The sequence below is a fragment of the Passer montanus genome, unplaced genomic scaffold, assembly GCF_014805655.1.
Source record: "Passer montanus isolate IOZ18808 unplaced genomic scaffold, ASM1480565v1 scaffold20, whole genome shotgun sequence".
In the NCBI taxonomy this organism is placed as follows: domain Eukaryota; kingdom Metazoa; phylum Chordata; class Aves; order Passeriformes; family Passeridae; genus Passer; species Passer montanus.
In genome coordinates, this window is record NW_024366592.1 from 2941312 (window position 1) to 2968952 (window position 27641).

General features: G+C 43.7%; 1 protein-coding gene across 10 annotated transcripts in view; it reads right to left on the minus strand.

The window, feature by feature from the left end:
- Window positions 1-27641, minus strand: part of CACNA1C (calcium voltage-gated channel subunit alpha1 C) — a 452768-nt gene that overhangs the window by 35475 nt on the left and 389652 nt on the right. For 9 of the 10 annotated variants that reach the window (XM_039708368.1, XM_039708366.1, XM_039708364.1 and 6 more), the window contains exon 30: window positions 18338-18421. In XM_039708368.1, coding sequence (XP_039564302.1) covers window positions 18338-18421 — 84 coding nt within the window. Of the gene's footprint in view, window positions 1-18337; window positions 18422-19071; window positions 19156-27641 lie in introns of all 10 variants that reach the window. The other variant, XM_039708369.1, reaches the window with a different exon arrangement.

The following is a 27641-nucleotide window of genomic DNA, read 5'->3' on the forward strand; positions in this document are numbered from 1 at the left end:
TTTGTGTTGCTAGGCAAATATCTTTCCAGCAAAACATTTCTCTGTCCCATCCCCCTTCCTCTTTCTAGTTCTGCAAATCACCTTTTCTAACAGCAGAAGGACCCTTATTCTGCTGCTTGCTGCATTCCTGGTGGAAGGTACAAAGGTCCTTCAAAACAACTGAAGGAGGCCTGAAAATTTTTGGGATTCTCCATCCTTCCTGGCTGATGGTGTTTGTGCATCTGTGACTGACAGGCTGAAGAAGCCTTTTGAGGTGCTGTGGGATATTGTGCTTTCATTGTCATTCATTTCTTCTCCTATTCCCTGAGCTAGCTGGGCTGTGTTTTAAGATGTGGTCAAAAATGTTCCAAATTATATCACTGCCTATGGCAGAGGCTCAAAAGCAGCACAGGGAAGGTTCTGCTAATGCTGGCAGGTGGGATTTGTACAAACTGTGGCACTGTGGGCTGAGGTTCCTGCCATGCTTGTGCACAGCGTGTGAGCTCAGGAGGGGGAAAATCAACCCCCAGCTTTGGGTTGCTGAATTCATTTTTGGATATCCCTAAAGGTTTCAGAAAAGAGATAAATCCTACCACCTGTGCAAAAGGGGCACCCCATGGACCTGAGCACAGGTATCTGAGAACCCTTTACTGGAACTTTCAAGTGTGGCCATTCCAAGCTCTAAAGCTGAGAAAGCTATTGCTAGATTATCCAAGAATCTTCAGCCTTGCCAGTGATGTGGAAGGCCAATTTTAGGACAACAAGGACAGGCAACTGGCACCTGAGAATGCAGTGGTCACATCAGTTCCCAGAGATGGAGGTGTGGTGACAAGCACTTGGAATTAAAGCCAGTGTCTATTGCCCATCGGAAGTGGACAGGATTTCATTTCTACAAATCTCAGAACAATTTGGAAAAACAAACCCTCATCTGTTTGATGTCTCTGGAAGAGCTTTTGCAGAAGCTACACCACTGAGCAGAAAGCACTCCTGGCTGTAGTGTTTAATTTGCAGCTGTCCCTGCTCCTGCATGGGGTTTAACCTGCAAAGGAACTTCAGGCCTTCTGTCCTGCCCTTCTCCTTTGGGGCATGAGTAGCATGAACATTCTGAATGGGAAAGGTCCACAGCAGGGACATCAGCCAGAGGTGATGCTCTGAGCAGTTTCCCTCGTACAGAAAAGGGATCTGAAGTGTAAATCACAAGTGCAAGGCCATATTTAGAGTGATACAGAAGGGAACCTGCGGGCTGAGTGGGAAAGAAATATCTGAGGCAGAATGCACGCGTGTAAAGACACTCAGTGCAATGAGAACTGTTTGGGTATTTTTTTTCTTTCTTTTTATGTCACTATATTTAAAAGGGCAACAGAGATGTTGAGGAGCAGAAGAGTCCAAGAAAGAGAAGAGAAGGTTCTAGAAGCCCAAGTAAAAATTCAGTAGGATAACGACCCAGTGATCCCTGAAACATGTCTGAAAACCTCCTCAGAATATTGTTGCCTGCATACATCTCATTCATGTCTTATTCAGTGAGTACCAGAGCATCATTTTTTAAAACAGATAAATTGCTTCCCTTGCTGCAAACCTGCGAGCATTCTCAGAGCCCCTACAGGGACAAAAGAGGAAGTCAAAGCCTGTGCCAACATGAAGTCAGAATCCTAGGTAGGGAAGTCTCTGGGAAAAAAGCCAGGATTATTCAATGGAGGGATACTTAAAATCTCAGAGGGCACAGCACTGGATAAGGTAACTGTGTTCCTGGGAATTGTGCTCTGCCTGGGCAGGTGGCAGTGAGGCTTACTGGGATCTACTTGTGAAGAACACAAACCCTCCAGGTCCTGCTGAACCTACATAGTGTCTCACAAATCAAACTTGGTGTCTGAAAAAGTTTCTAATGGGTTGTGCTTTGGAAGCTAGGAGAGGATAAAATTTGCACCCCAGAAGAACCAGTCTCAATCTTTCAAGAGCAATATGTAACAGAGTCAACATAGTAGGATATTTATGCTGTAATGCAATCCATTCTGAAATTCTGAGAAGGGATGATGTGGCTTTTCAGACCTGTAAAGACAGCGGCAAAAATATGAAAAAAAAGGCTTTGTGTATTCACAGTAGTATCAAAGTTCCCTGAAACATCCATGGCTTACAATATCTTGTGGAAAAAGATTTGGAAGAAAACAAAAATGTGTGTTAATAGGCAGATTCAAATGAAAGTTTCAGTAGGAAATTCCCGTGAAGAGATATTAATCCCACCTCATCCTTCTGGAACACTGGAGACAGAGGACCATGTTGGGAGGATTGAGCTCCTTTTGGCTGGTTTGCTGACAACTTTAATGGCTCTCCAGGGAAGCAGCCCCTGGAAATGCCTGAAAGGGAGCTTCATTAGGTCTGTTCAGTATGTGTTTAATCCATATAACCATGGAGGCTCCTCCACTGCTGGGTAAGTATCAGTAGCTGTTCAGTAGCTGTTGAAGCCTCACTGCACTGAGGTGACAGGACAGGCAGGCAGCATTCCCATTGCTGATGGTAGCAATTCTTTCACACCACAGGACACACTGAAGATGAGTTCAGCTCCCTTGGAGGGGATCTAGCCTTTGCTAGGAAGTCCAAACTGATCTTTTCCTTGATGTTTGAGGAGCAAAACTTCCTTCCTGATAGCTTTTTACTTTCTAACAACACTTTCATTCGTAGGGAGGAATCTCTTTTTTTGCAAGAGATAACTCAACCTTTGTGTTGTGGAGAGCATTTAAGCAGCTGAATGCACAATGTTATAATTGCTTCACTGGAGTTATCTCAGTCAAAGCAGAGGTACAACTGCAGCCTCCTAGTTATGCCTGATAGCCCTAGGTTGGAAGAGATGAGAGGAAATGTGTGTTTGAGATGCTGGATATGACAGAGTAGCTTCATATTTCTCAGGAGAAGGAGTGGTCAGATGCTCACGCTGCCTTTTGTGACAAACAATCTGCAATAGCCTTTCTCCACTGAGGAAACTGTGGCTCATGGATGAAGCTTCTAGGACCCTTTAGCAGCTGGTTGCTGGTGATGGATGTCTGATTAGGTATTTCCTTGATTGTTGTTGAATTTGGAGAATGAAAAGTTACCTGTGAAGATGCCATATCTGTGGGAAACTTGGTAGTTGGTCTGTCAGCCTGGTCCCATGAGGAAGGGGGTGATACATGTTCACTTCTTGGTTTTTTCTTCTCACTGTGGGAAGGGTGCCTCTGAGAATTTGCTCTGCAGAGCTTGCCTGAGCAGGCTGAAATGTCTTGTTAGTCCCTTTGCATTTGTAGGATATTGGCCTTTTCTAGATCAAGGTCTTTAGGTCTCCTCCAAGAGCCCTTCAGCCATGCTGCATCTGTGACTTTGGACACAAGGTGAAGTGTGGCCAGAGACATTCTGGGGAAATGAACTCATCAAAGCCATAGGTAAGATGTGGAGGGGAATTAAAGCACACATTTGGCAATGAGAAACCAACCACACTGCTCTTCTGGAGATGTTTCCTTCCCATGTGGTTACACTGAGATGGGATCTGCAAGGCTGTGAGTTTCAAGAAGAACAAGAATTTACCAAAGTATGGGGGGAAAAAAAAAAGAGGTTTAGAAGTTATCTGTGCCATAGAGACATGGTAAAAGAAGACACTAGACATCCTCTTGTATGTGTAGTGTCAAAAATCTGAAGTGGCTTCAGGAGGCTGAGTTGCACAAGTCTTTGTGGAGAGCTGGAAAAAGTCAGGGCTTCAAACCTGGCAGGTAACAGTCTGCCATTCCCCTGGGGAGTTTTTACCACCACAGCCCCTTCCAGAGCCACCTGTCTGCCACTGCCGTCTGAGGTTTTAATCACAAGAACCCCAGAGATAATCCACCAGCCACCAAAAGCCTGTGAGGTTATTATGGGGCCAGGCAGAAATGTATCTGGTATTTCTCTGGCAGGGAATACTACTGGATTGCAGATGGCATAATTGTAAATTCCCACAACCTTACAGTAAAATCAAATTATTAGCAGGGAAAAAATCCAAAACCCAACAAACAAAAAAACCCAACCCCACAACAACAAATCAGAAAAGCTTCTCAAACTGTGCTTTCTTCCTTGAAGTATGGAGCTCTTTGAAAATTTCTGGGAACATTTTGAATAAAACTGGCCAGAATTCTTTTTTATTTTTTCCCTGCAAAAATATTTTCTGTTAGAAGAATGCTGATGCTGAAAGTCAAATGTTCTGTAGAAACATGCCAATTCTGAGACAGGCATTTCAGAAATGCCTCACATTTTGTCCTCACACATTTTAATTTGGTTTACATTTTTATTATAAATCATATGTAACTGAGAAAAAAAAATCAATGCCAGATTAAACTGCTTTTACTTTACTTAAGCATATGTCTTGAATCCTGATTATTTCAGTAGAAATGATCTTTTACTGAAAGTTTTTCAACTTTAAATTTTCCTTCTATTTTAAAACAGGAAAAAATGTTACAAGGGGCTTTTGGAAACAAAAAAACCCCACCAAAAAACGAGCCTCTCTGTAGCTCTAATCTGGGTGAAGCATTGGGGGCTTTTTTTGATAATTTAATGCCTATTAGAAAAGGGCACCATCTTACAGGAAAACAGGGACTTGAGGGGTGTGATGCTGCCTTTCCTGGGGCAAAGGGTGAACACCTTGTGGATTTCCCTGGAAAAAGCTCTGAGAGTGTTCCAGTGCAATATAAAAAACTGATTGTCAGCTCTGCAGAGGAGACTGAGCTCTCCTGCAGCAGGGAGTTAAAATTTCATTTGTTGCAAGGAGGGGAATTAGGGAAAATGCAACATCTGCAATGAGGTTTGCCTTTACATTTCTGCCTGCATTAACTCATGGGGGCCAAGAGACACCAAGAGTCAGCTCATCCAAATGCAATATATCTGCATTTATACTTCACTGATTCCACATCATCTCAGACCTCAGGGGGAACATTACCATATCCCTGTGCAACAAAAGCCTGCTTTGAATACAGTTAATAAGGGCAAGGTAACTTAAGCAAATGAGTCCTGCAGCTATCAGTTTTTTTCCCCTTCATTTCCTATGTATTCTAAGATTTTGAAATTCTGGAGCTTGCTTTTCTAATTAGCTTCTAATATGCAAATCATACCAATTTGAATAGCTTATGAATTAATTTCACATATATATATATCTCAAAAAAATTGTCAGACAGAAGTCTTATAGTTCCAAGTGCTTAAGGTAAATATAAGGAAAGTCAATTGCTTTTATTTGGTTATGCAGATTACCCTAGACTGACAATTGGAGGACAAGAAATGAAAGGGCTGCTTTTTCACAGAGCTAAAAGCCCTATTTTTTTCCCCCATGACTTTCAGAAACACAGAACAATGGGTAAAGTATATCTGTGCAGATTATTCTTAATTTTCAGGATGTTTTAATAATCCTTCTCATTAGCTTTGGGAAATCAAGCCTTATGGTAATCAGGCCTGGGGGGCTCCTGAGAAAGAAGCAGATACTAACCACTATCAGAGATATAATGCTCATCTTCAGGTACAGCTACTGGCCTGACTCAGGGAGGCAGGTGCAGCTTGCCTGTGTTTTATCATTTGAGTTCTGTGGGACAGGCAGCCAGAAGAAACCCTAGAACATCTGGGTGAGAAGGTGCTGAAGATGAACTGAGCCGTGAAAATAAATGTTGAAAGGCTACATGTGTGCAGGGCTGTTTGTTTTACAGGTGGAGTGACTTTGAGGATCTTCTGTTTGAGTAAGAGAGGAGAGGTTTTGCTGATTTGAATGCCTCTGCCAGGAGCCATGTGTGATGAACTTTTTTTCATTAAACTTGGCTTTTCATTTGACCAGCTCTTGATTCACAGGGCAATGGCTCCCAAAGGAGATGATCAGTCTGTCCCAGCCCAGAGCAGCCTGAGGGGGATGACCTTGGGAACAGAACAGGCCACTGAGCAAGATGGAGAGAGAGCAAGAGGGAGAACTGAGCTTTCCAGCTTTCCTCACTTTTATTACCATCCATGCCAACAGTGTCCTCATTTTTGTTCTGAGCAGTCCAATGTGCTTCACTGCATTTCCTAAGGCAAAGCTAACGTGGCTTTTAAACATCAAACTCAGCAGTGTATTTATCACTGTGCTGGAAAGGGCAGTCTTCTTTTCTTCCACTTCTTTAGAGAGATTTATGTTCTGAATTACATTGTTCGTTATTCTCTTCCCTTTTTTTTTCATTGTCTGGGAGGGAAGAGGGAGAGAAACCTGTGGGACTGGTTTTCCAAAAGGAGCACAGCCTGTATCTGGTTTTCATTCCGAGTAACAGTTATTTTCAAATCCAGGTTGCCCCATCCCAAACACCCAAATAAATCCATCATCTTGACTTCTTATCTGCACAGCTGCTGAGGAAGGCTGCAAGCTGGGAGATGTTCTCTGACACACTTGGCCTGCTCAGGTTCTTGTCTGCTAAGACCATGACACTGGTTTTGATGTCAAAATAAAAGAGAAGAAAAAGACTGTTCGAAACATCCATGCCAGTCCAAATGACTTTGTTGTGCACTATGTAAAAACTGATTTTTCCATTTCTTGTCGCATCCCACAGCCTCCCTTGGAAATGAGAATGGCAACAGAGCTCTCCTCTGAGAGGAACTTCCTGAGCCACTGATAGGCAGGAACTTTGTGTCCAACACCTTGCAATGCTCCATTGGTACTGAGAGGGTGAGTGACATCTACAGGCTTCTTCTTCCCTGTCGACTGGTGATTTGAGGAATTAAACAAACTCCCAGAGGCATGTCCTTCTGCTGCCATGGCTGTGCTTGTCTTCTCTGCACTGGATGTTTGAGCACTTCTGCAGATATTTGTCATTTCTGAATTAGCTGACAGGATTTCATGGTGTGGGAAGAGAACAAGGAAGAAGGAAAAATGCAGAACAGAGTGAAACTTAGTGCTCTCAGTGTATTGGGTGTTTCTGGGGTTTCTCTGGTCAGCCTCAGGCTGAAAGGAGGAGGGAGACCTTTGGAACTTGTAGAGTTCCAGAAGCACATGAATGCAGAAGAAAACTTCAGTACCATCTTTGTTGTACTGTACAAGTCCTGATTACGCTGGGGGTGTTAAGGTTGGAAGCAGGCCTGTGGCCACAGCTCTCTTCACAGAGAGCAGCAGGCACCACCTTCCCAGGATTTCTCCTGGGGAAGGCAGTGAGAAAGCTCAGAGAAAGAAGAGAAAGCAATTATTGTCTCTATTTGCTGCTCCTGTTGTTTGGCACATGTGGAATGTGTTATGGAGATTGTTTACCAAAGAAGGGATTTCTTAATTGGACTCTGGTGATGGTTGTTTGGATTGATTGGCCAATTAGGTCAAAGCTGTGTCCTGACTGTCAGAAAGGGTCACAGGTTTTTCTTTAGTATAGTATAGAATTACCACGCAGTGTAATATAATATAATATAGCTTAATAAAGCATCTATTCATGAATCATGGAGTCAGTGCACATTATGCCCCAGCTGGGGTTGTCCTGCATCAACAGAGGCCTGAGGTCTGCAGCGAAATCCCCACTCCTCAGTACATCTCTGGGGACTGCTGGAGCCAGAGAGAGACTGGACCAGGAGCAGGTTTTCCTGGGAAGGGAGGCAGCTAGGATACCAGCTGAAAAATTCCACATGCAGTGTTGCCAGGACCCATCCTTTGGGAAGCCCAAAGGCTCTGGGACAGTGTGAAGATGGATGAGCCATCTTGTGCTTTGATGAAGGTGCTTAAAGAAACTGAATGTGCTGCTGGAAGCAGGAGGAAACCCAATCCACCTTGGTTTCAAAGCAGTAGGTCTGTGGATTGCAAGAGGCTCTGGGTGACTGTAGGTGAACTGTCAGCCCCTGTCAGTTTTGTATAATTAATCTTTGCTCAAGGGAGGATATCCAGAGTTACCAGCAGCCCAAACAGAGAAATTGTTATGGACCATTTTCATCTGAGATTTGTAGCAGCTAGTATTTAATTCCCAGTCTGTGTCTTTTCATTGCCTTTTAAATTAGAAAGTTATTTGATGTTGATACAGAACATTTCCTAGGAAAAAAACAGCCTACAGACTCGTTGGATTTCTGTATGATATTATGGGATACAATAGTCTGCACGTGTCATTCTGGGATTTGAAATGCCAATCACAGGCATTATCAGAAAACATTAGAAGTGGTTATATGGAGACTGGGAATAGATCTTACAAAGCTACTGAGCAACATTTTCTTGTTCTACACATCTTTCCAATAATAAATTATTATTGATTTGATGAATTCTTTGGTAAAAAAAAAAACCAAGGGTAGGGACTGTTTAGATGACATGTGTGATTTACTGTGTTCAAGTATGGTCAAACAGTTGAGTCTCAAATTCCCTGTCTCTAAGCATCAATTTATTTTGATGTTTTCCTATTAACAAGTGTTTCTTTACAGCTGAGGCATCTTTGCCTTCATGTCTGTTCATCTTATATAATGATGTCTGGCTTTGGATGAAGGAGATTTTCTCCCAGCCTCTCAGACAAGGCCCAGCAGGCAGCACTGCTGGCTGGTGTCTCAGAGCTTCAAAGTGGAGCTGGAGAGAACAACTGGGCTGCGACCAGCTGGGATGTCCCATCACTCTGCAAGAGCAACTAGAGCCAAGTCACATTCCTTGGCCATCAATCAGCTGACCATAAGCTGATTCCAGTCCCCACAGCTTGGTCATCTGGCTGCAGCAGGGAATGGGTCCCATTTAGCAGATGCCCAGGAAGATATATGGAGCAGAAGTGGTTTTGTTGGCATGTTGTGCCAGACAGCCTCCACAAAGAATAGATCAGGGAGTGAAGGTAAGAGCACAGCCATTTACAAACCAGATGTCAGTTAAGAAATAATAAAAGAACCACCCCTCTTGCGTTTGCCTGGCTGGTGCATGAGAATGTAGAGGAAGCAAGGCAAGAGCTAAATGATGGTGCTATATTGACTACATTAGAAAGGGTAGAATTCACTTATATGTGTTTACCTTTGATTACAAATCTGGGTGAGCAGCAAAGCCCCGACACCTGGATGAGTATTTGATGGGAGGTCTGTACATTTGGGTTTGCAGTCTGGTACCATGCTGAAAGGCTGTCCAGTGCCTTGCACAAAACCCTCACCAAGGGGAGCAGCTCTTCCCCTGGACTGATGGGATCTTGCCTGAAGACAGACAGGAAAATCTACATAAGATAGAGAGGAACTTCCTACTGCCTTGCTGCAAATGTCTGCTGCCCAAGATTTCAGCAAAATTGGGAGAAAATCACTGGGGAAAAGAAGATGGGGGAGAAGAGCAAGGTAAAGAAGAAAACAAGTAAAAAAAATGCTTGTGTGTGTCTTCCCTTCTTCCATCACCTCCATTGCTTTCATTGCAACTGGCAGTGCAGCCTGGGATGAGTTAGAATTTCTCTAAATATGTACAAGATGGTGCACGCAGTGAGGTCTTGTAGCACTGATTCTGAAAGCTCTTGTGATTTGCATGAAGAGCGGGAGCTTTTGCAGCAAAACTGAGCGAGTGAAATGCAGGGGTTTGTGCCCTCCCTGTTACTGCAGACTGTGCATGGAGAACAGCGACACTGGAAAATTCCTTGGGCATTCTCAGCAAGGTAGGTCTGAGAAAAGAGAGAATTAAATGCCAGAAACATCTGTCACTGCTTCAGGGAATTGCCTATGACAGAACCAGCTGGATTTGAGCTCACCTGAGCACCTTTTTGACCATCTAACTTTGGGTGCTTAGAGATCATTAATTAATATTAATATATCTAGAGGTGATCTAAGGAATCAAGAGTCGAGAAAAAAATCAAGAGATTTTCCTGTGGATTCATATAAAGATAGAATCTCTATTAGAGTTCAGGGAAAGTTAAAAGAAACTTCTGCTAGGCAAAAGGAATGATTTATCCTGGCTAGCAAGCCAATGGAAAAAAATAATCAGCTTGGGGTAGCTCTTTTTAATTTGAGTGTTTTAACTAGCTTTGTGGAAAAACACATTGGAATTAAAAGGAAAATGAAATATAACTGTAATATATCACAGATGTTGATGTCAGAATATTGTAGTGGGTTTTTTCTTCAAAGTACTGTGATAGAAAAATGACAAGTAAAATGAAATGCTGGTCAGAAAATCTGGATGTAGGCTTTTTAAAGAGCTCTTTGTACTGAAATGTAGATGCCATGCACTTATTTTTACTATTGAACCAACACAGGACAAGGTCTGTGGTTCTTTGTGTTCCTACTATTAGTTTTACTGTTATTGTAACAATAATTTACAGTCAAATAAGAAAACAGGGCTTCTCTTCTAAAGGCCTTTAAACCCAGCAAGGATTTGGGTATGTGCAAGCCTGCACTAATTAAAAGCACAATTCACTCCTCAGGGCAGTCAGGGAGATGCTGTGGGCCACCATTTTAAACATTTTCACTCAGAAGGACTCCAGACAGGTTTATGCATCAGGCCTTACAGTCATAGGGCTATCTAACATTCTTTTTGCTGCTTTCACATTTAGCTTCTAAAAATTTGTTCTCCTGGATTATTTTCCTTTGTTTTCTCCTATTTTAATTAACGAGAATATGTGTGGTTAAATTTTTCCAGTAAGACAAATTTATTTTTATGTTACTCTTAGGTCTTCCCTGCATTAAAATAAATTCTGATTTTTCCGTGGGCCTGGAATAATGTCAGCAGCCAAGCATAACAATTTTGTGGAAATCACAATATTGAGGTACACCCTTAAAATTGCGTAGTATGAAGAGTCTTTCAAAGTGGGAACTACCTGCCTTCTTCTTAAGGTGCTAGCACTGCTAACAACAGCTCAAATACTCAGGTTAACTGAGGAAGGAGTAATTTACATTTACTATCCCCTTCTTCTGCAGAAAATACATAGTTTTTTTTCTGATTGTCCATATTTCATATAGATTTCCATACAGAAAAAGTTGTGCAGTTACCAAAATCACCTCTTTTAAAGAGCAAATCACATTATGAACTCTGGAAATGCACTCAAAATACCAACATTTTAAAGAAAAGAGATTAAAATAAAAATAAAAAAAAAGAGGCCCCATTATCGTGACAAGTATATACATAAATAAAACCAAAAATAACCCTGTTCAAACATGGTTGTGGTTGGGTAGTCATACCATACTTTCTCACCAATACAGGGTGAAAAACATGCACTAAAATTATTGATTAAGCATGGGAGGTGATCAAATTCAAATTGGTCTAAGCTTAATCTGTGGAAGAGTCCAGGGCAGCTCTCCTGATGTTCTTCAAAGGCAAAATAAAGCACTTGCCACTGCTAGAGCTCACAACCATGCTTCAACGTGGCTTCCTACAGCTGGGGCCACCGTGGTGTGTTACCTGAATTATTCCAGTGATAAAAACACCACCAGATTTAAAAAAGGCAAAAAAAAAAGGCAAACTAAATCCACCCTCCCCCTCCCTCCCATCAATTTTATCAGCAGCTTTTCCAAAAAGAAAACAAGTCATATACACAAACATATACACGCACACGGGGAGAGCTCAGGACTACGCACAACTTCTGGGATGGCGGCAGTGAGGGTGTGACAACACAAGATGTCCAAAGAAGCCACTGTGCTTCTCCAGCCCTTTGCTACTTAATTTGGAGGCCTCTGCTACCCAGATGGCATTTGAGAGGGAGGGAAAGGAGAGGGGGTTAGATGTTTTCTGCCTCTTCGCAAATGTTTGGTTTGCGAGTTGTGGGAATTGCAAAGATTTGTGTCGGGTGGCGGCAGCCGACGGCCAAAATCTGAGCAGCAAAGGGCGTGGAAGCGGAGAGAACCAGACAGGCAGAGAAAGACAGACAGACAGACAGACACAGCGACAGATATGAATGGCAGTCCCAAGTGAGGTGCAGGCTGGGTGCGTGTCGTCCTTCCCGCGATCCTTGCTCCCTTGGAGGGGTGTGTGCCCAGGGCTGCGGCAGGGCCGGGCGCCCCAGTGCTCGCGCAGGCGGCGGCGCCTGAGCCAGCACTGGGGGAGCTCAGCCACTGGTTCTCTGCCTTCAACACATTGGTTGGGAGGGAAAATGGACTCGTGGGGTTTAGTGTGGCTGGAGACAGGGGGAGAGGAAAGCGAGGGAGAAAAGGAAGAAAGGCGGGGTGTGGGTTAAAAGGGAGGAGTGCAGGAGAGGGTGAAAGGGAGATTTAGGTATAGGCTGTCAGATATTCTAAAGAATGGGAGCAGGAGCCCATGGCAAATAATATGAAGCCTCTTGACACCAAAAGCAAGATGATTGTAAAAAAAGGCCTCATGCGCCTGGTTTAAGCCTGAGCTGCTTTACATCAGAAATAAAATACACTAAATGAGAAATCACTGCACAAGCCTCCAAGTCTTGGGAGCTCAATGCTTTGGTATTTCTGTGGCCTTACTGCACCAGTACTCAGGATTCAATCAAGCTGCAACCCTCTGCTGACTTCTTAACAGAATTTGGAAAACTTTACACAAGTGCAAGGTATAAAGTACTCAGCTCTCCTGAACTCCTGATGGACAAACATCAAACCATTCATTACCCATAAGGCTGGGGCAAACCAGACCTGACCAACATTTTTCAGGGAAGTTATACACAAAAGTGGGGTTTATGTTTCCCTAACCTTCTTCACGGGGGGCTGCTCCCTGAGGCACCCAAGTCCTTTGTCTCCCAGATGCCCACACACAACACTGCACTCCCCTCCTGTCATCTCTCCCACCATTTCCATCAACCCTCAAACCACTTGCAATGTTCCCTCGTAGGGAAATGTGTGCTGCTGCAACAGGAGGGCATTTCATGCATGGAAATATTCCATTATTTCACAAAAACCCTCAAGTCACCAGTTCTCTATCCCTGACAGCTCTCATCTTGTAAGCATGCTCACCCCCTGGCTCATCACATCTGCTGCACTGCCTTGTGTACCTGTGCTGGGCAACTCCTCCTCCCCTGTGCCTCCTGCAGGGCTCACAGACACACTCAGACACCCTGCAACTGGATGAACAGGCAGGGTGGACACCAGTCCAGATGGTTTCCCCAGTCATCCTCATGCACCCCCAAGCAAGCTGACAAACACAGAGGCACCTACACATGCAGACATGCTCAGAGGCACCAGCAGAGAGACAGGCCCACAGATAGGCACAAACCCTCCCTGCCTGACAGCCTTTCCAGACAGACAGATGGAATCAAACACTCAACACCCCCAGTGTCACTGTGGGGCTCTGGAGACACAGGTGCTCCCACCTGGACATGCCCCTGGAGCTCTCACACATCTGCAGGCATGAGCTGCCCTCTGCAGCTGGATGAGCAACCCCCAGAGGCTGCTCCAGCTCCGTGGGCACTGATATGAGCCTTGCTTTGGGGGCAAAGGAGGACTGAGCCATGCAGCCTCTTTGGGCTGGCACTGGCAGGGGGAAGGATGAAGGAAAAAAGACCCTGTGGGCCAAGGAAAATTCAGTTTTCCTCTCTGTCCAAGGGGAGGGAGGTCGCATGAACACCTTTCCCAGTGACTCAGGGTCTGACTGTGTTTCTTTCATTACTTTGGGCACTGTGGCACAGCACAAACTGAGCTTGATTTTCCCATTTGATACAGGGCAACAAACAATACTGAGAGACTTTCTTTGCCTGGAGGAGGGGACAGCAGGCTGTTAGTCACCTTTGCAGCACTCCACTCCAGGCTGTGTCTGCTGATGTGGAAAGGAAGGAGGTGCTGCTCTGTGCTTGGAGCTACTTCTGGGATGATATAGTCCAAACCTGCTGGGTTTTATTCAACTCCTATCAGATTTATTCCCAATTCTAATAGAGAGCAATAATTTTTACCACCTCAACATTTTCTTCTGAAGAGCTTGAAGGGTTTTACAGACTTTAATAAGGATACTTTTGTAACATAAGGAATAATAACAGTCTCCACTGATTCTTCAGGGAAGACTGAAGTACAGGGATCTAATAAAAGTCCAAGGAATATAACCCACAGGCCCTACATCCCAGGCCTCATACATTATACCATTTTTCATCCTACTCTCCAAAAGTAATTCTTTGTCTTGAGGAGAGCTGACACATGGTAGAGGTGGTCTCTGCCTTGGAAGTTCTTTTTTCAGCAAAAGATTAAAAAGTCCTGTTCTCCCTCTTTAGTTACTTAAGAAGTGGCATAAGAGTGCCACAAAACAGAAACACTGAATATTTTAAAAAACTTTTGGGAAAAAAAAATTTAAAAAAATTATTTTCTGGCTAGAAAGTTAGTTGTATAGCAGTCACTGAGAGGAAAGCTCTGAAAATGCAGCTTCAGAGTGATGCAATTTAAAGGTGAATTTGGCAGATACTGTGCCAAAGTTTTTAAATCCACCAGATTTTGGCCTTCTCTGTGCCTTTTGCACTTCCTCAGTTGTGTGAGATGCCTCTGGGTGTCTGTGGAGCTCCTTGGGGGGACTTAGGAGATGTTCCCAGGATGCAGGAAGCAAGATGGACTTATTGCTTGACATGATTGGACTTATTTCTTGACATATTTCCCCACCATGGAGGCGTTTTATGTGAAGGCTTCCTGAAGGACTCAGGAATGCTGAGGGGGCTACCTTGCAAGCATGGCTTCCCACTATTTTGGAATGCACAGCCATGCTGATGAGCTGCTGAGCTGGGCATGCAGGTGCACACTCACCCAGGGCATGCAGGGGAGCATTCCTGCATCCAGGGAACTCCCAGGCACCAGGGAAGTGCCTGGTTATCCACAACCATGTCCAACTCTCACAGTGACACAGTCACACAGGCTCAGTTACACACACAGCAACCCCTGAATCCATCAACAGCCATTCACTGCAGAAATACACGTGAAATTCTGGTGCTGGCATTCACACTCCTTTTCCCCCACACGTGGATTTATGTCTGGACACTCTCCTGTGGATTTGTAGCCCATAAAGGCATCCAAACACACTTAGGGACATGGAGCACCATTAATGGAGGCACACATAAAGACCCACCCATGCACACTCACATATATCTTAACGAAGGTTTTGGTCTGGGAAATTCCTTTTCAAGAAACAAAAATAAATGTCAAAAGAAAAAACGAAAGACAAACCAGAGCATGGGGAACTGCACAAACAAAAGCAAGCACATACCTACACACACACTGTGGAGGCTGTCAGTCAGTCAGGGCTCTCCTCACAACTACAGCTCACTGCCTGCTGGGTTTGCTTCCCCTGAGTGCAAACGTGGGGTGAACCTCACAGATTTCAGGCTTATGGGTCAAACTGACCTGTGCCAGGAGTTTCCATCTTCCCTTCTAACTGACCACAATGAGAACTGACCCTTCACTCCAAGAGCAGCACCTTCCAAGATCCTACCACCAGCACTCTTCAGCTTCTAAGGAGTTGAGCAGAAATATTTTACCTGCACCTGACCAGTCTAAACATCTCCTATTAGTGGAGCTGGTTGGCATTTTAGGGTTTATTGTTTCTGTCCTTTTGAGGACAGAAGGTGGTCTCTCAGAACAAGACAAGACAGTGTACAGAAACACAGGGCAGGGCTTGCCAAAGCCCACAGACAGCAAGGAAGCAACGAGCCCCCGAGGGGACGGGAGAAGTGTGTCTGATAAACTGCCTCGCACTGCTTGGCAAGATGACAACCGTCCGTCCAAGATGGGCTGCCACTTCCAAAGCCCATTTTCTACAGATGTAACATATCAAGTGCTGCTAGCAGGGAGGGAATCTGACAGGACAAACCAACATACAAAACATTCTCTTATTCAATAAGGGTTATAAGTGCAAAGGGATTTCAGAACATTTCAGAACAAACTCAATCCATAGCTGCCGCTTATTTATCAGTGCATCAAAAGGTTGTGCAAGTTTTTAGTAACAAACATTAGAAACTAGTAGCAAAGGACTTGCCTAGATAAAAAGAGAAGATTTAAACATGCCAGGTAACAAAAAGATGTGTGCAGAGATCTGTAAAACTGTATAGAAGGAAATGATTCTTTAGAGGAAACAGAGGGACCGTCACACAACGCTCTTCACAGCCCTTACTAAAAGAGTCAGGGCCACCCCTGCTGCCTCCTCACCTAAGACAGCTGCTGGTTGTTTGGACAGAGGCATGCCCTCATTTTTTGTAGGCTTCTGTAACTGAAAACTGGATTCTGGGCCTTGCCTGACATGAACTTGAATTGAGACAGAGCCTCGTGTCTGGCAATTAAGCACCGCAGCACGGACAGCCCTGGAGACTGAAGATCACAACAACCATCAGCAGACATCACTGTCTCAAGATGCTGAGGATGAATGTGATTTATACTGCTTAAATTTGATGTCTGGGAGCCGGGCGTCTAGACAAACCTAACAAACCTAGACACTCACCAGTCACCGGTGGGCACCTCCAAATAACAGTTTATTTCCCTGTCACAGACATGTCCAGGGTGCCTGGGAGGGGAGCATCCCTCACCACTAACAGCAAGAGGTCACCTGGCTGTGACTCTCTTCCTCTCAGACAATGGAAGCTAATGAGGAGATGAATCTGAATTTCTTCAAAAGGAACCGTTGGATTTTCCTGCAGTTTAGGATTCCTGACTATTTATGTACCAAACAAAAGGATTTCCTTCCTTTCTGCTTAGAAGACTTTTGTATGGATTCAAATACAGCAGTCAGGGAAGTCTTATTGATGTTTAATATGATTAATTTCCAGTTAACTGTGCTTATTCCCTCCAGTGCCATATGCAGTTCTCCCTCCAGGATGAGAATTGAACTTTTCCACAATCTGAAGGCTATTGCCAGGTTCCCTACTTAGTTTGCTTGTGACAAGTGTGGCAGAGAAAAGGTTTTAATTTCACTCTTAAATTAAAATTAACAACTTCAGCCTCATAGTAACATCCCTCTACAAAGTTGGACTAATACTGATATCTACCTAGTAAAAGGGTGTCTAAAATTGTTTACAACATTCTGCAGGAAATGTTGTAAGCAATTTTTTGTGTCCAGAAAGTAGGACAAAGACATGCAGAATAAAAGTTCCTTTTTAGTTAAAAACTATTTTCCATTATTTCAAAAGACAAGGAAAATAAACTAGCTTAAAAAAATAAAAAAATCATTTATTCAAAATCAAAATGTTACAGCTTGAATAAATATTCCTGTTTTGGAATTATAGAATAAAAAGGAAAAAAAAAAAGAAAAAAGTTGAACAGAAATTAAACTAGAACCAAGATATGAAAATATTTTGTTTGGAAAGTTCCAAGTGAGGCATTTTTATTTTTCAAAACACTGCCTGATTATTTTTCTCTAAACACAGCACTGAGTGATAACTGTGCTGTCACTTCTCTGCTTGCAATGGGTTGCCTTTACAGCACACAATTCCAAGATGGAATGTTTATTCAACAGCCACATAATTTTGAAAATTTGCAACTGATTTGCTGTTCTTTAACATATTTACAGCAATTTTCTTTCAATCTTTCTATTTTCCTGGCCTTTATCACCTGGATTTTTCGGTGTAATTGTTGTCCATGCTCATAACCCCATCACAGTCTTTTGGAAATGTTTCCTGCCTGTCCTATGTCTATTTATCCTATAATTCTATATCCATCTACCTGCAAAAAAAAGAGATCTAGGATAAAAAATTGCCTGGTGTGATTTATTTCCTGCACAGTAGATGCTCATTTCAGTCTCCATGGCTCACTCAGTCCTCACCTGTCTGCTGAGATGGGCACGAGTGGGACCAATCAGTGCCAATTGGGCTGGTGCAGTTTGAGATGGAGCAAATCAGGTTGAAAACAAACAAACAAACAAAAAAAGGGTTGGAACTCTGGTGCTTTGTTTTCCTTTGGGATTTCTGCTTTATTTTTATTTTATCTACCTCAGTTTATTATTATATTCACATTTGAAACAGAACATTAGGAGCAGGTTCCTCTAAACAGAGACAATTTGGTCTTTATTTCTTTTGGAGGAAGCCTGAGTGAGGAGGCACAGGGAGGATTCCTGTTTTGGTTAGGATTCCTGTTTTGGTTCCCTCAGTTCCACCTCGAAAGAACTGACCTTTATCTCTCTGTGGGGTGGAGAGTATTGAGCTGCCATGGGAAGCACAGCATAACACTGGGCAGACCAAAGTCCTGTTCGAGCAGCTTCCCATGGCACAAAGAGCTTTTTCACTTACACTCCACATCTCCCATCACTTTTCCTGCTATACAGTTTAATTCATGCCAGGCGGATTATGGAGGGAAGAAAATGATGCAACAGTCAAAAAGTCCTTTAAGTCGTTCCATAAAAAAAATTAAAACAGAAGAAAACCAAACCAAACAAAATGCAAAAAAGAAAAAAAAAAAAAGAAAAAAAAAAAAAGAGCTTTGAAACTAAACAAAAATTCTGAAAATAAACTCAAAAGAAAGGAGGAAGGGGGAGGGAAAAAAAAAAAAAGAACCCGGGAAAGACGAATGTTAGAGCAGGCACGATCATGGACAGACGCCAGCTACTTACGTTCACCTCGGTGATTGCTATATCAACAATGCTACCCACAACAATCAAGGCGTCAAATGTATTCCATGCATCACAGAAATAGTGCTGCATGTGGCAGAGAAGCCAAGAGAGAGAGAGAGAGGAAAGAAGGAAGAGGAAGAAAGAATGAGAGGAAAGAAGGAAGAGGGAGAAAGAATGAGAGAGAGAGAGAAGGGAGAGAAAGAGGGAAAGGGAGAAAAGAGGGGAAAAAAAGTAAAAAGTAAAATAAAATAAAATGAAAATAAAAACAAAACAAAAGCATGAAAGAGGGAGAGAAGAGGAAAAAAATAAGAAAAGAAAGAGGTTATGTGGGCATATTAAATAGTCTCTTACCACTCTACAGTATTGGTTGTTCAAACCTCTGTAACGTTTCACATGATGGAGGGTATCAACAAAAGCCTGGTTAGTCAGAAAGTTACACTCAAGCATGTCTACCTTTTGGAGGGAAAAAAAGCACACACACCCCAAACTCTGTGCGCTTTCACCAGTCACAGCCTTGGGGCCAGCTATGACAAGTGAAAAAGAAGGAGGCATTTCCCCCCCTCCTTTTTTTTTCCCTGGGAGAAGGAGAAGGACGACGGCAAGTTCAATAAAAGCATGACTAGAGGGAAAAAAACCAGAAAACAAAAAGAGAGAGAAAAAAAGAGAGAAAGAGAGAAGGAACAGCAGAGGAGGAGGAGGTGGTGGTATCCTGGGGAGGGTAGAGTAATACTCACATTAGTTTCACTGAGAATGACGTCTATAATGCTGCCAATTACGATGAGGAAGTCAAAAACATTCCAAGGATCACTAAAGTAACCCTACATAAGGAAGGGGCAGGCAGGATGGGGATTAAAAAGGAATGTTAGACAGACAAAAACAGTTCAAAATTACCATTAGAATTTCTGCCCTGACACCTCAAGGGGTTTTCCTCTTAAGTCTACTTGTTGTGTCTCAAGCTGCAGCCTAGGCCTGGGTTCCCTGACTCGTGTGAGCAGCCCCTCTCCAGCTCATGCGATTCCAGAGAAGCCACCCCTCCCCTCCAGCTCTGAGACAGGGGATGAAGGGAGGTCACACAGATCATTTTGAGCATGGCTGCTGGCAGGAATGGGGCTTGCAGGACCAGCTCCTCCAGACATCTCCATTCCTGGCAATGCAGCACCCTTCCCATTTGACTTAACGAGGAGAGTACAGGAATAGCGTAACGTGGTTTCCTCAAAAATGGCTCCAGACTGTCAATATCAATCCCCCAGAACATGTTCCAGCTCTGTGCTGGCACAGGGAATAGCTGGCTGCTGTGCCATGGAGGAAAGGGCACAGTCAAGCTGGGGATGTGCTATCTAAACCTCACCCCTCTCTATACCCAGGCACAGTCAGTATTATTTCAGTCATTAGCCTAACAGTTTCTTGCAGCAGTGCTTTAGGTCCTGTCTCAATAATACAGAGCAGGACTGGTATCTCTGTTACTCTGAAAGCACACCTGCACCCAAAGTGGAGCTGTGCTTGTTCCAGCAGGAAGGGGAACAGGAGCAAAGCTGGCTTTAGCATTGCCCAGAGCCAGACCTGTTGCTGACTCCTCCTTGGCTGTCCAGGACAAGCGACGGCTGGTCACTTCAGGGGCCGCCCCAAACATTGCCCAGAGCCAGACCTGTTGCTGACTCCTGCTCAGGACTGTGCCACAGCAGTGCTGTCACCTTGGCCGTCTAGGATAAGCGACGGCTGGTCACTTCAGGGGCCACCCCAAACCACTCACTGTCCTAAGCAGAGCTCAGGAAACACTAATCAGCACTGCTTATCCTGCATAATTTTTTGGTGGATAGGCTGCAAGGACACAGGACCCTTTTGGAGAAGGTCCTGTTCAGCCTAGGAGATGAACCTCTGCATGTAAAGTTCCTCTACAAGTCAATGTCACGAGCAAAGAAAATTCGTCCTGGCTCACTGAGCACCTGTGCCAATCTCTTGCCCTTGTTCTGCAGTCTTCAAAGGAGGCAAGCATACAAAATCCTCCATGCTCCTTTCATGTGCTTGGTTTTGTGAGCATGGGCTAACCTGACCTCCCTGTTTCCCAGCTGCAGCTTGTCTCCTGTGAGACTGAACCCGAGCTGCACTGTGACTGCTATTCTTAGTCCAAGAGTCAGGTCATGGGTAAAGTGTGAGCCTGTGTTCCCAGGCAGCAGTGCAGAAGGCAAAAAGGAGAAAAGGAAAAAAAAAAAAGAAAGAAAAAAAAAATTATCCCAGTACTGGCACTGTACAGAGTCAGGCTTGGGAACCTCAGATTACTGTGGGTTCAACCATCACGTGGAACAGGCACTGGCAAAAAATGTCTTTCTATCTGCTGAAACACTGCCTCCATGAGACTTTGAGACTCACATTTATGAACAACATCACACTTTGGGTAAGGGAAAAAAAAAAGAAAATACGAAGCAGAAAAAGCCACTGCCCAGCTGGTTCCATGCCAGTGAAGGGAGCTGGTAGAGGGGACTTTGAAATCTCCTCAAAACCAGAATAAAACACCTTTATTCTGCAGCCTGAAATAGGCAACTCTCTTAGCAGAGCTACACTGGAAAGAGCAACCATTCCATGGCTACACATAACTACACAATTAGCTACAACAGGGAGGAAGCAAACAGGAGCAAAAGCAAATTCAGAGAATATTATTATTCAGCGTCCAGCCTAGAAATACACAACAAATATTAGAATGAATTCAGCGGTGATGTCCAGCATCATTAACAACCAGATGGACCTGGAATAAAACTGTAATTAGACTTCACCAAGAGGAAGGGGAGGGAGAGAACAGCAGATTAAATTGTAGAGGCAAACGCATTTTGAATAAATAAAGGATAGACACGGCTCATACAGAGTTACACAAGGTGCCTTTGCAGCCTGATGCGACCTTGGCAGACAGTGCACAAAGCAGAGAGTAGAAGACAACAGACCCAATCCTCCTGCCCCTGTCCATGGGCACAGTCCTGCAGAAGGCAATGGCACTGCCCACATGCCAAATGAATACAAGTGTTCAATAGCATGGTTCTCTTCTATTTCCTCTCAAATTACATAGTTTAGGAATTAATAAGAATTTCAGCAGGAATCCAAACAACTTCAAAAAACCCCAAGAGTTTGATTTTGGGCAGCTGCAAGGGTAAAGATCCAAAATGTGTTGTTTAGATGATGACTTTTAATGATTTTCAAACCAGACATTTGGTATTTTTACTATGATTGGCATCATACTGCAAAGAATGTTTTTGGTGTAACCAAATTTACAATTTCTTTTTTCTGAGCAGCTTCTTACATAGAGCCCAATAATCATTGCTCTGGTAAAACAGCATTTGCTGTTGATACAGAACCCAGGTGACAAGTGGCATCAAATCCTGTCCTCAGATGACCACCAAAGCCAGTCAGAGATTTATTGCTTGCAGTAATAGTAACAGAACCTCACTGGAAGCAATGACACTGCACTGACAGAGCTGGCACATCTCAGGAGAGATTCAGGCCTGGAAAGAAAAGGTCCCTTTTTCATTGCCATCAAAAATAGCTGCTTTGGACCTCTGAGACACCACAGCGTATCTGGAGTCACTCTGCTGACTTCAACAGCATTACTCCAAATTTACACTGCAAGTTCTTTCTCCTGGGATGCTCTACTGAGTCTCAGCAGCAAGATCATTGCTTGAAAGTCATGGGCTGGTCTGCTCTGGGATCTCAGAAAGAGCATTATCCCAGTCTGTTATTGTGTGGTGACCACAGAGAGCTCTTCTCTTCCTCCTGTGTCTCTTAGATGAGTGACAGAGAGGAACTATGGGTATGAATGAAGTTTTACTCAACCCCACATCCAAAATGCCAGTGTTGGATAAATGAAACACATGGGTTTTAAAACCTTCCTTTCCTCCTCACCTGCTCCCTCTGTGTTTCAAACAGAAGGGTGAAAAACAGGAAGATATTATTCACAGTAAGAGGAAGGAAACAGAGAGCACAGACGCTTCATTGGGGTGCCAGGTGATGGAATCCTTGCCTGGAAAGCCACCCACCCTCCTTAGAGACATTTACCTACAAATGGCCCCGTGGGACTTGGCTTTGGATCAGACCTCATAACCTGGTCACGAGTTATGAGTGTGTAATGAGAGTGAGCTACACCCCTTCAGGATTTGCCTCTTGTGACCTCAGGACACCTCTTCAAGCCACATTCCCCACTGGAGTGTACCAGCGTGGCTCATGAAAGACAAACTGAATGAGGGAAGAGCTTTCACTCTAATAAAGAGGTTGTATTTCCAAAATATTTTTCCCACCAGAAAGTTCTGCATACTTTTCCCAAGAGGGTGGAGGTCTGACTGGAAATGAATTGATGGCACTGTTTGTTTTTGCAGTACAGGAATTTAGAGTGTAATACCATATTTTACCCGTAAAGGGAGAGGCTTGACCCTGATTTAGCTATTATTGCATGCCACATAATGGCATCCTCAGGGGTTTACTGGGGAATGGTAGTCACCCTCTCTTGTGGGATGTCTTTGGAGATCCATGAAGCTTTTGGGGAGAAAAGAGGACAGAGAGAGACCAGGAGGATTGGATTGAATATTCAGGAAGCATGAAATAGCCCCACCAATAGAGCACATTTTTTTCCCATTTTTTTCCCCCCCAAAGGTAGCAAATGATAGTGTATCACCACATGATCAATAAGTTTATGAAAGGCTGAGCATAAATATGCAGTAGCTGACTGGAATGGAATCTCATTTGTGTGAGAGGAGCAGACATTTCAAAATGAGTATGCCAATCACTTTTAGGTTTCCTAGTTGCTCAGATTAGCTGTTAAAGAAACTAGGCTTTATTTAGGTGCTAACGGAGGCATTGACATCTCTGGACACCATTTCTTCTACTCTTTGTGAATATGAGTTCCTAAATAGGACATGTAAGAAGCCTCAGTAACAACAACAGAGAAAATTGCCCAAGGGAGTGTATCTGAAGCTCAGAGTCACCTGGAGCCCATAACAAGGATATGTGATAGCTGGAGTGCTGTGCATCCCCACAGGAGCACAGAAGTCCTCAAGGGAAGGGTGCTCATGAGTTTTGAGCATCCAGCCCTGTGGGACCTGCAGGGTCACTCATGTGTCAGCATAGGTGCAATTTTTTAATCTGCTTTGTCACAGGTTTTCATTTCTGCCTCTTCTGAGGTGGCTGGCAAAATTTAACAAACCCTTCTGAGAAAAAAGTCTTGAAAGATAAAGAGCCCAGCAAGGTCAAGGCTATTCACTGGGTGGGATCTGAATGGGGGTGGGATGGTTCCCAGTGGAAGGTGATGCTGCAGTGTTGTAGCAAAAAAAAGGAAGGGCATGCATGCAGGCATGCAGGTTTGTATTTATGAATACAGGAATGAAGCACTGAGGGGGAGAAACTAAGACACAGAGATAACTGCACACCTTAAAATGAGGGCAAACTGCAGGATGACCTTGCTAGCACTTCTGAAATAATCCTGCATGCTAAAACAACAAAAAGAAGCAAGTCTAAATCAGCTGAAGAGAGTAAATAGGAAGGAGAGAAAGGGGCTGATACCCTGATACTCAGTGGGATTTCTTAGAGAAAATTTCCTGCTGATTGCAAAGGGCAAAGCAGACTTTGCTGGGGATTTGCAAAATGAGATGAACTGCTAGTCTGGCTGATATTTAGTTAATACAAGGACTCGTTTTTGAAAATGCTGCAGGCCTTTTAGAGCTGTGAGAGTCAGTTCTCAGACTTCATTAAAAGAGGCTTTCCCTGAAAGTACTTTTGCAAAAGGGACAGTATTGAGTCAAAGGACATTTACACAGTTCCATAGCTTTTGGCACATGCTCTCCCAGCAGATTTGGGGGATTCACGTGTGTCCTGAACAATCTTACAAAGCTACAATAGCTCCTGACACGGAACAGAGATGTGTGTCAGATGCAAATTCTGTTGTGCTGAGATACCATTTAGCCATAACAGCAATCAGGGAAATTAGCAGAATGTAATAGAGAAGGAATCGAGTGGAGGATGCAGCTGCTTGGAGTTCCTGACAGGCTGCAGGAAAACAGCATCTATTTGCATACTATCTATCAACTCTCATCCACTGATGGATTAATTCTGAGACAGAGTCCCTGCAGTTCACCTACCAGTCACTGTAATGAGTCACTGCTGCAGGGAATTAAACAAGGCTCCCTTCTACTCCTTCAAATCTTTCCACAGACAGGCAAAGAAAAGAGGAGCATTTCATCACTCCAGACTATTCTGGTGAGTTCTGAAGGAGCCTGATGACACTTTGCTTATTCTGTGAGAAAAAAGACCAACTTATATAGCCCAAGATGGACACTCAAAAATGTTGATGTTTTTCTTTATCCTTCCTCACTTGTTTCATGCTCTCACAATGAGGGCACCTGTGAAAGCAGACAGGTGTCCCCAGAGGTCTGAGGGCCTGCTTGGACATGCTGAACACTCTTCTTGACAGAAACAAAAGAGTTGGAGGATGTGAATGGCTCTGTGATCTGGAAAAAGACCCCAGATGTTTATTTCTAGGTCACTGGTAGAAAACTGAGGTACCTCGTTACTGGCCACTTTGACACCTTCTGATTATTGTTTGAGATCCTGTAGGTGCTAAAGCAAATTACAGGTCTCACCTGTGCTTCTGAGGAACAAATATCATCATCACAGGAAGAAACCCAAAAACCCCACTGCCTGAACCAAAGTCCCCAAGCTGCTATTTGACAAAGCTATTAACATTTATGGAGGCTGGAAATACAGAATCTCTTTTTTATGCTCTTCACACCTAATGGTAATTGATAATGTCTGGAAGATATGACTAGAAAAGGTTGTATCATATCTGTGAATGATAGAGATTTCCATTTCCATTTCCAGATTTTGCAATCCAGTTCATTTCACCAGAACTGTATTTTCTAAAGAGCCCTGTGACTCTTCCATGCCCATCTCCATGGACTCATGGGATGGTTTGGGCTGGAAGGGACCTTAAAGATCATCCAGTTCCAGTCCCTGCTGTGGTCAGGGACACATTCCACTATCCCAGGTTGCTCAAAGCCCAATCCTGCCCGGCCTTGAACCCTTCCAGAGATGTGGCACCCACAATTCTCTTGGTATCCTGTGCCAGGGCCTCACCACTCTCACAGTAAAGAACTATTTTCTACTCTAACTCAGCCATCTTTCAGTTTGAGGCCATTCCCCCTTGTCCTATCACTCTGTGTCCTTGCAAAAAACCCCTCTCCAGCCTTCTTGCAGGCCCCTGTCAGGTGCTGAAGGTGCTGGCACTTGGTGGCACAGTCATCTTAAATCTCTCTCTCTTTCATTTACTGTAAAGTGGTTGAAATACACAGGCTCTCAGCCATGGGGGAGGCTTGAAGTGCAATTTCTGGTCCCAGGTCCTCAAAAGACTGGGAAAGAAGCAAGAAAAAGGCAAGATGGAAGCATTTATTATGAAAGCATCTCTTAGACATAGCAAAGAGAATATTTCTAGGCAATATGCTGAGAAGGCCTGAGGAAACCATACCAGTAAAACATGCTGAAACTAGATGATTCAACTAGCCTATCCTGATGTAATTTTTGGCCTGGATTGCTCTTAAGTGCCTTTGAAGGAAGGGTGAGTAATGCCTCTGAACAATAATGACTAAGGCCTCCTTGATATAAATGCATGAAAATGGTGGCAGAATAGCGGCAAGCTCTCTTATAAATTTTACTGTCCACCTAGAAAATAAGACGAACATTGCTGACCTTCCCACAGGTATATTGTGACACAGCAATAGCCCATGAGGAGTCAGGCCCTTTTTCTCATGGGCAGTAAGCTCACAGCAGTCAGTTAACAATTATTGCCCTGCAGCCAGAAACCAGACTTGTCCTCAGCAAAGAGAAACAAAATCAGCACCAGTTTTTACCAGAAAGACTGAAAAATGAATGTGATGGGTGAACAGATCTTTTATCACAAGGGGTATTCCGTGAGAACTTTGCTGTCAAATTCCATCTGGAAGAAGCTGCAAGTGCTCAAAGACTTTGGAAGGTCTAGAAGCAGCATGTCTTGATGAGGGTCAATAATAACTCCTGAAGGCAATAAACCAACCCAGCAATATGCAGCAGTCCTATGAAAAGAGCTATGGGATGGTTTTTATTGTTTAAGACAGTCTGTCTCCTAAAGTAGGACTGACATCCCAGCCCAGGCAAGAATGGTTCAAGAGAAGGAAAACTCAGGCTACAAGAACAGAAGTGCCATATCTCTGAGTGAAGAGCCACTGCAAGATGTGGGAAGATGAGACAGGGGCAAGCAGGGGGTGAAGGAGCATTCTGAGTGTGGGGCTGGACTTGGAACAGCTTCCCTCTCTCTGTGTGAAGTATGGGAGGAGGCTGTGGACTGCTCTGACCTGGCTGCTGAGTGGCAGAAAGGCACAATGTTCCAGAAACAGCACAGTAGGTATGAGCTGTAGGTTTTTACACAGTCTCTTTTAAGGTCTTCATTTTCATAAAAGGCTTAATTTTATACGGATTAGAGTAGGTAGTAAAATAATACTTATTTTTATGTAATCTATCAATCATAACTTGCCAAAAGAGGATGATTACTCTCATTTGACTCCTGGGGAAGCAGAAACCAAGAAAACTGAAGTTTCCAAGGTCTCCAAAAGGCATATGCATGAGAAAAGAGAGATAACCTCTCTAAGATGTCAGCCAGGTGACCATTTTCCAGTGGAAATATCACTTTCTAGCATGACAAATGGTTCTTAACAGGTGCAGTATCGCAGCCTGTTATCTGCTACCATTCCTACATGAAGATTCACATTTCTGAGAGCTTTGGACCCTTTAAAACAACCTCACAGGAAGTGATAGAGGGCTGGGATTTTTTGTCTGTTGCTTTTCCCTGGCACTGTTCCCTTTCCAGGCTGTTGATGCTGCTGTAAGTGAGGCCCTGGTTCACCATCCCACTGGGCTTTTAACATCATGTGGATAATTTTCTGTATTAAATAATTAAGTGCAATAGCTAATGCAGTGCTTCCCACACTGTTGCATTGTGCAGTCATATAATTATTTTGGATCATTTATAACGACATTAAAACCCCCAAGTGCCAGACTGAAAATACATCTGTCATAATGTTGCAGCAATATGCAAATTCTCTGGGTATGTTTGCTGTGAAGCAAAAGGTCCTCTATCACTGAAGCTCTTACACAGCTCCTTTGACAGCCTTTTCTGCCTACTGAATTCTCCACTGATCCTTCAGAAAGCTCTGGCTGATCATTGTTAGATTTCACACATTCTCTATAGTAATTGGAGGATGTATTTGCAGAAAATTGGTGGCCTTGTCCTCCAGGAAGGAGAACA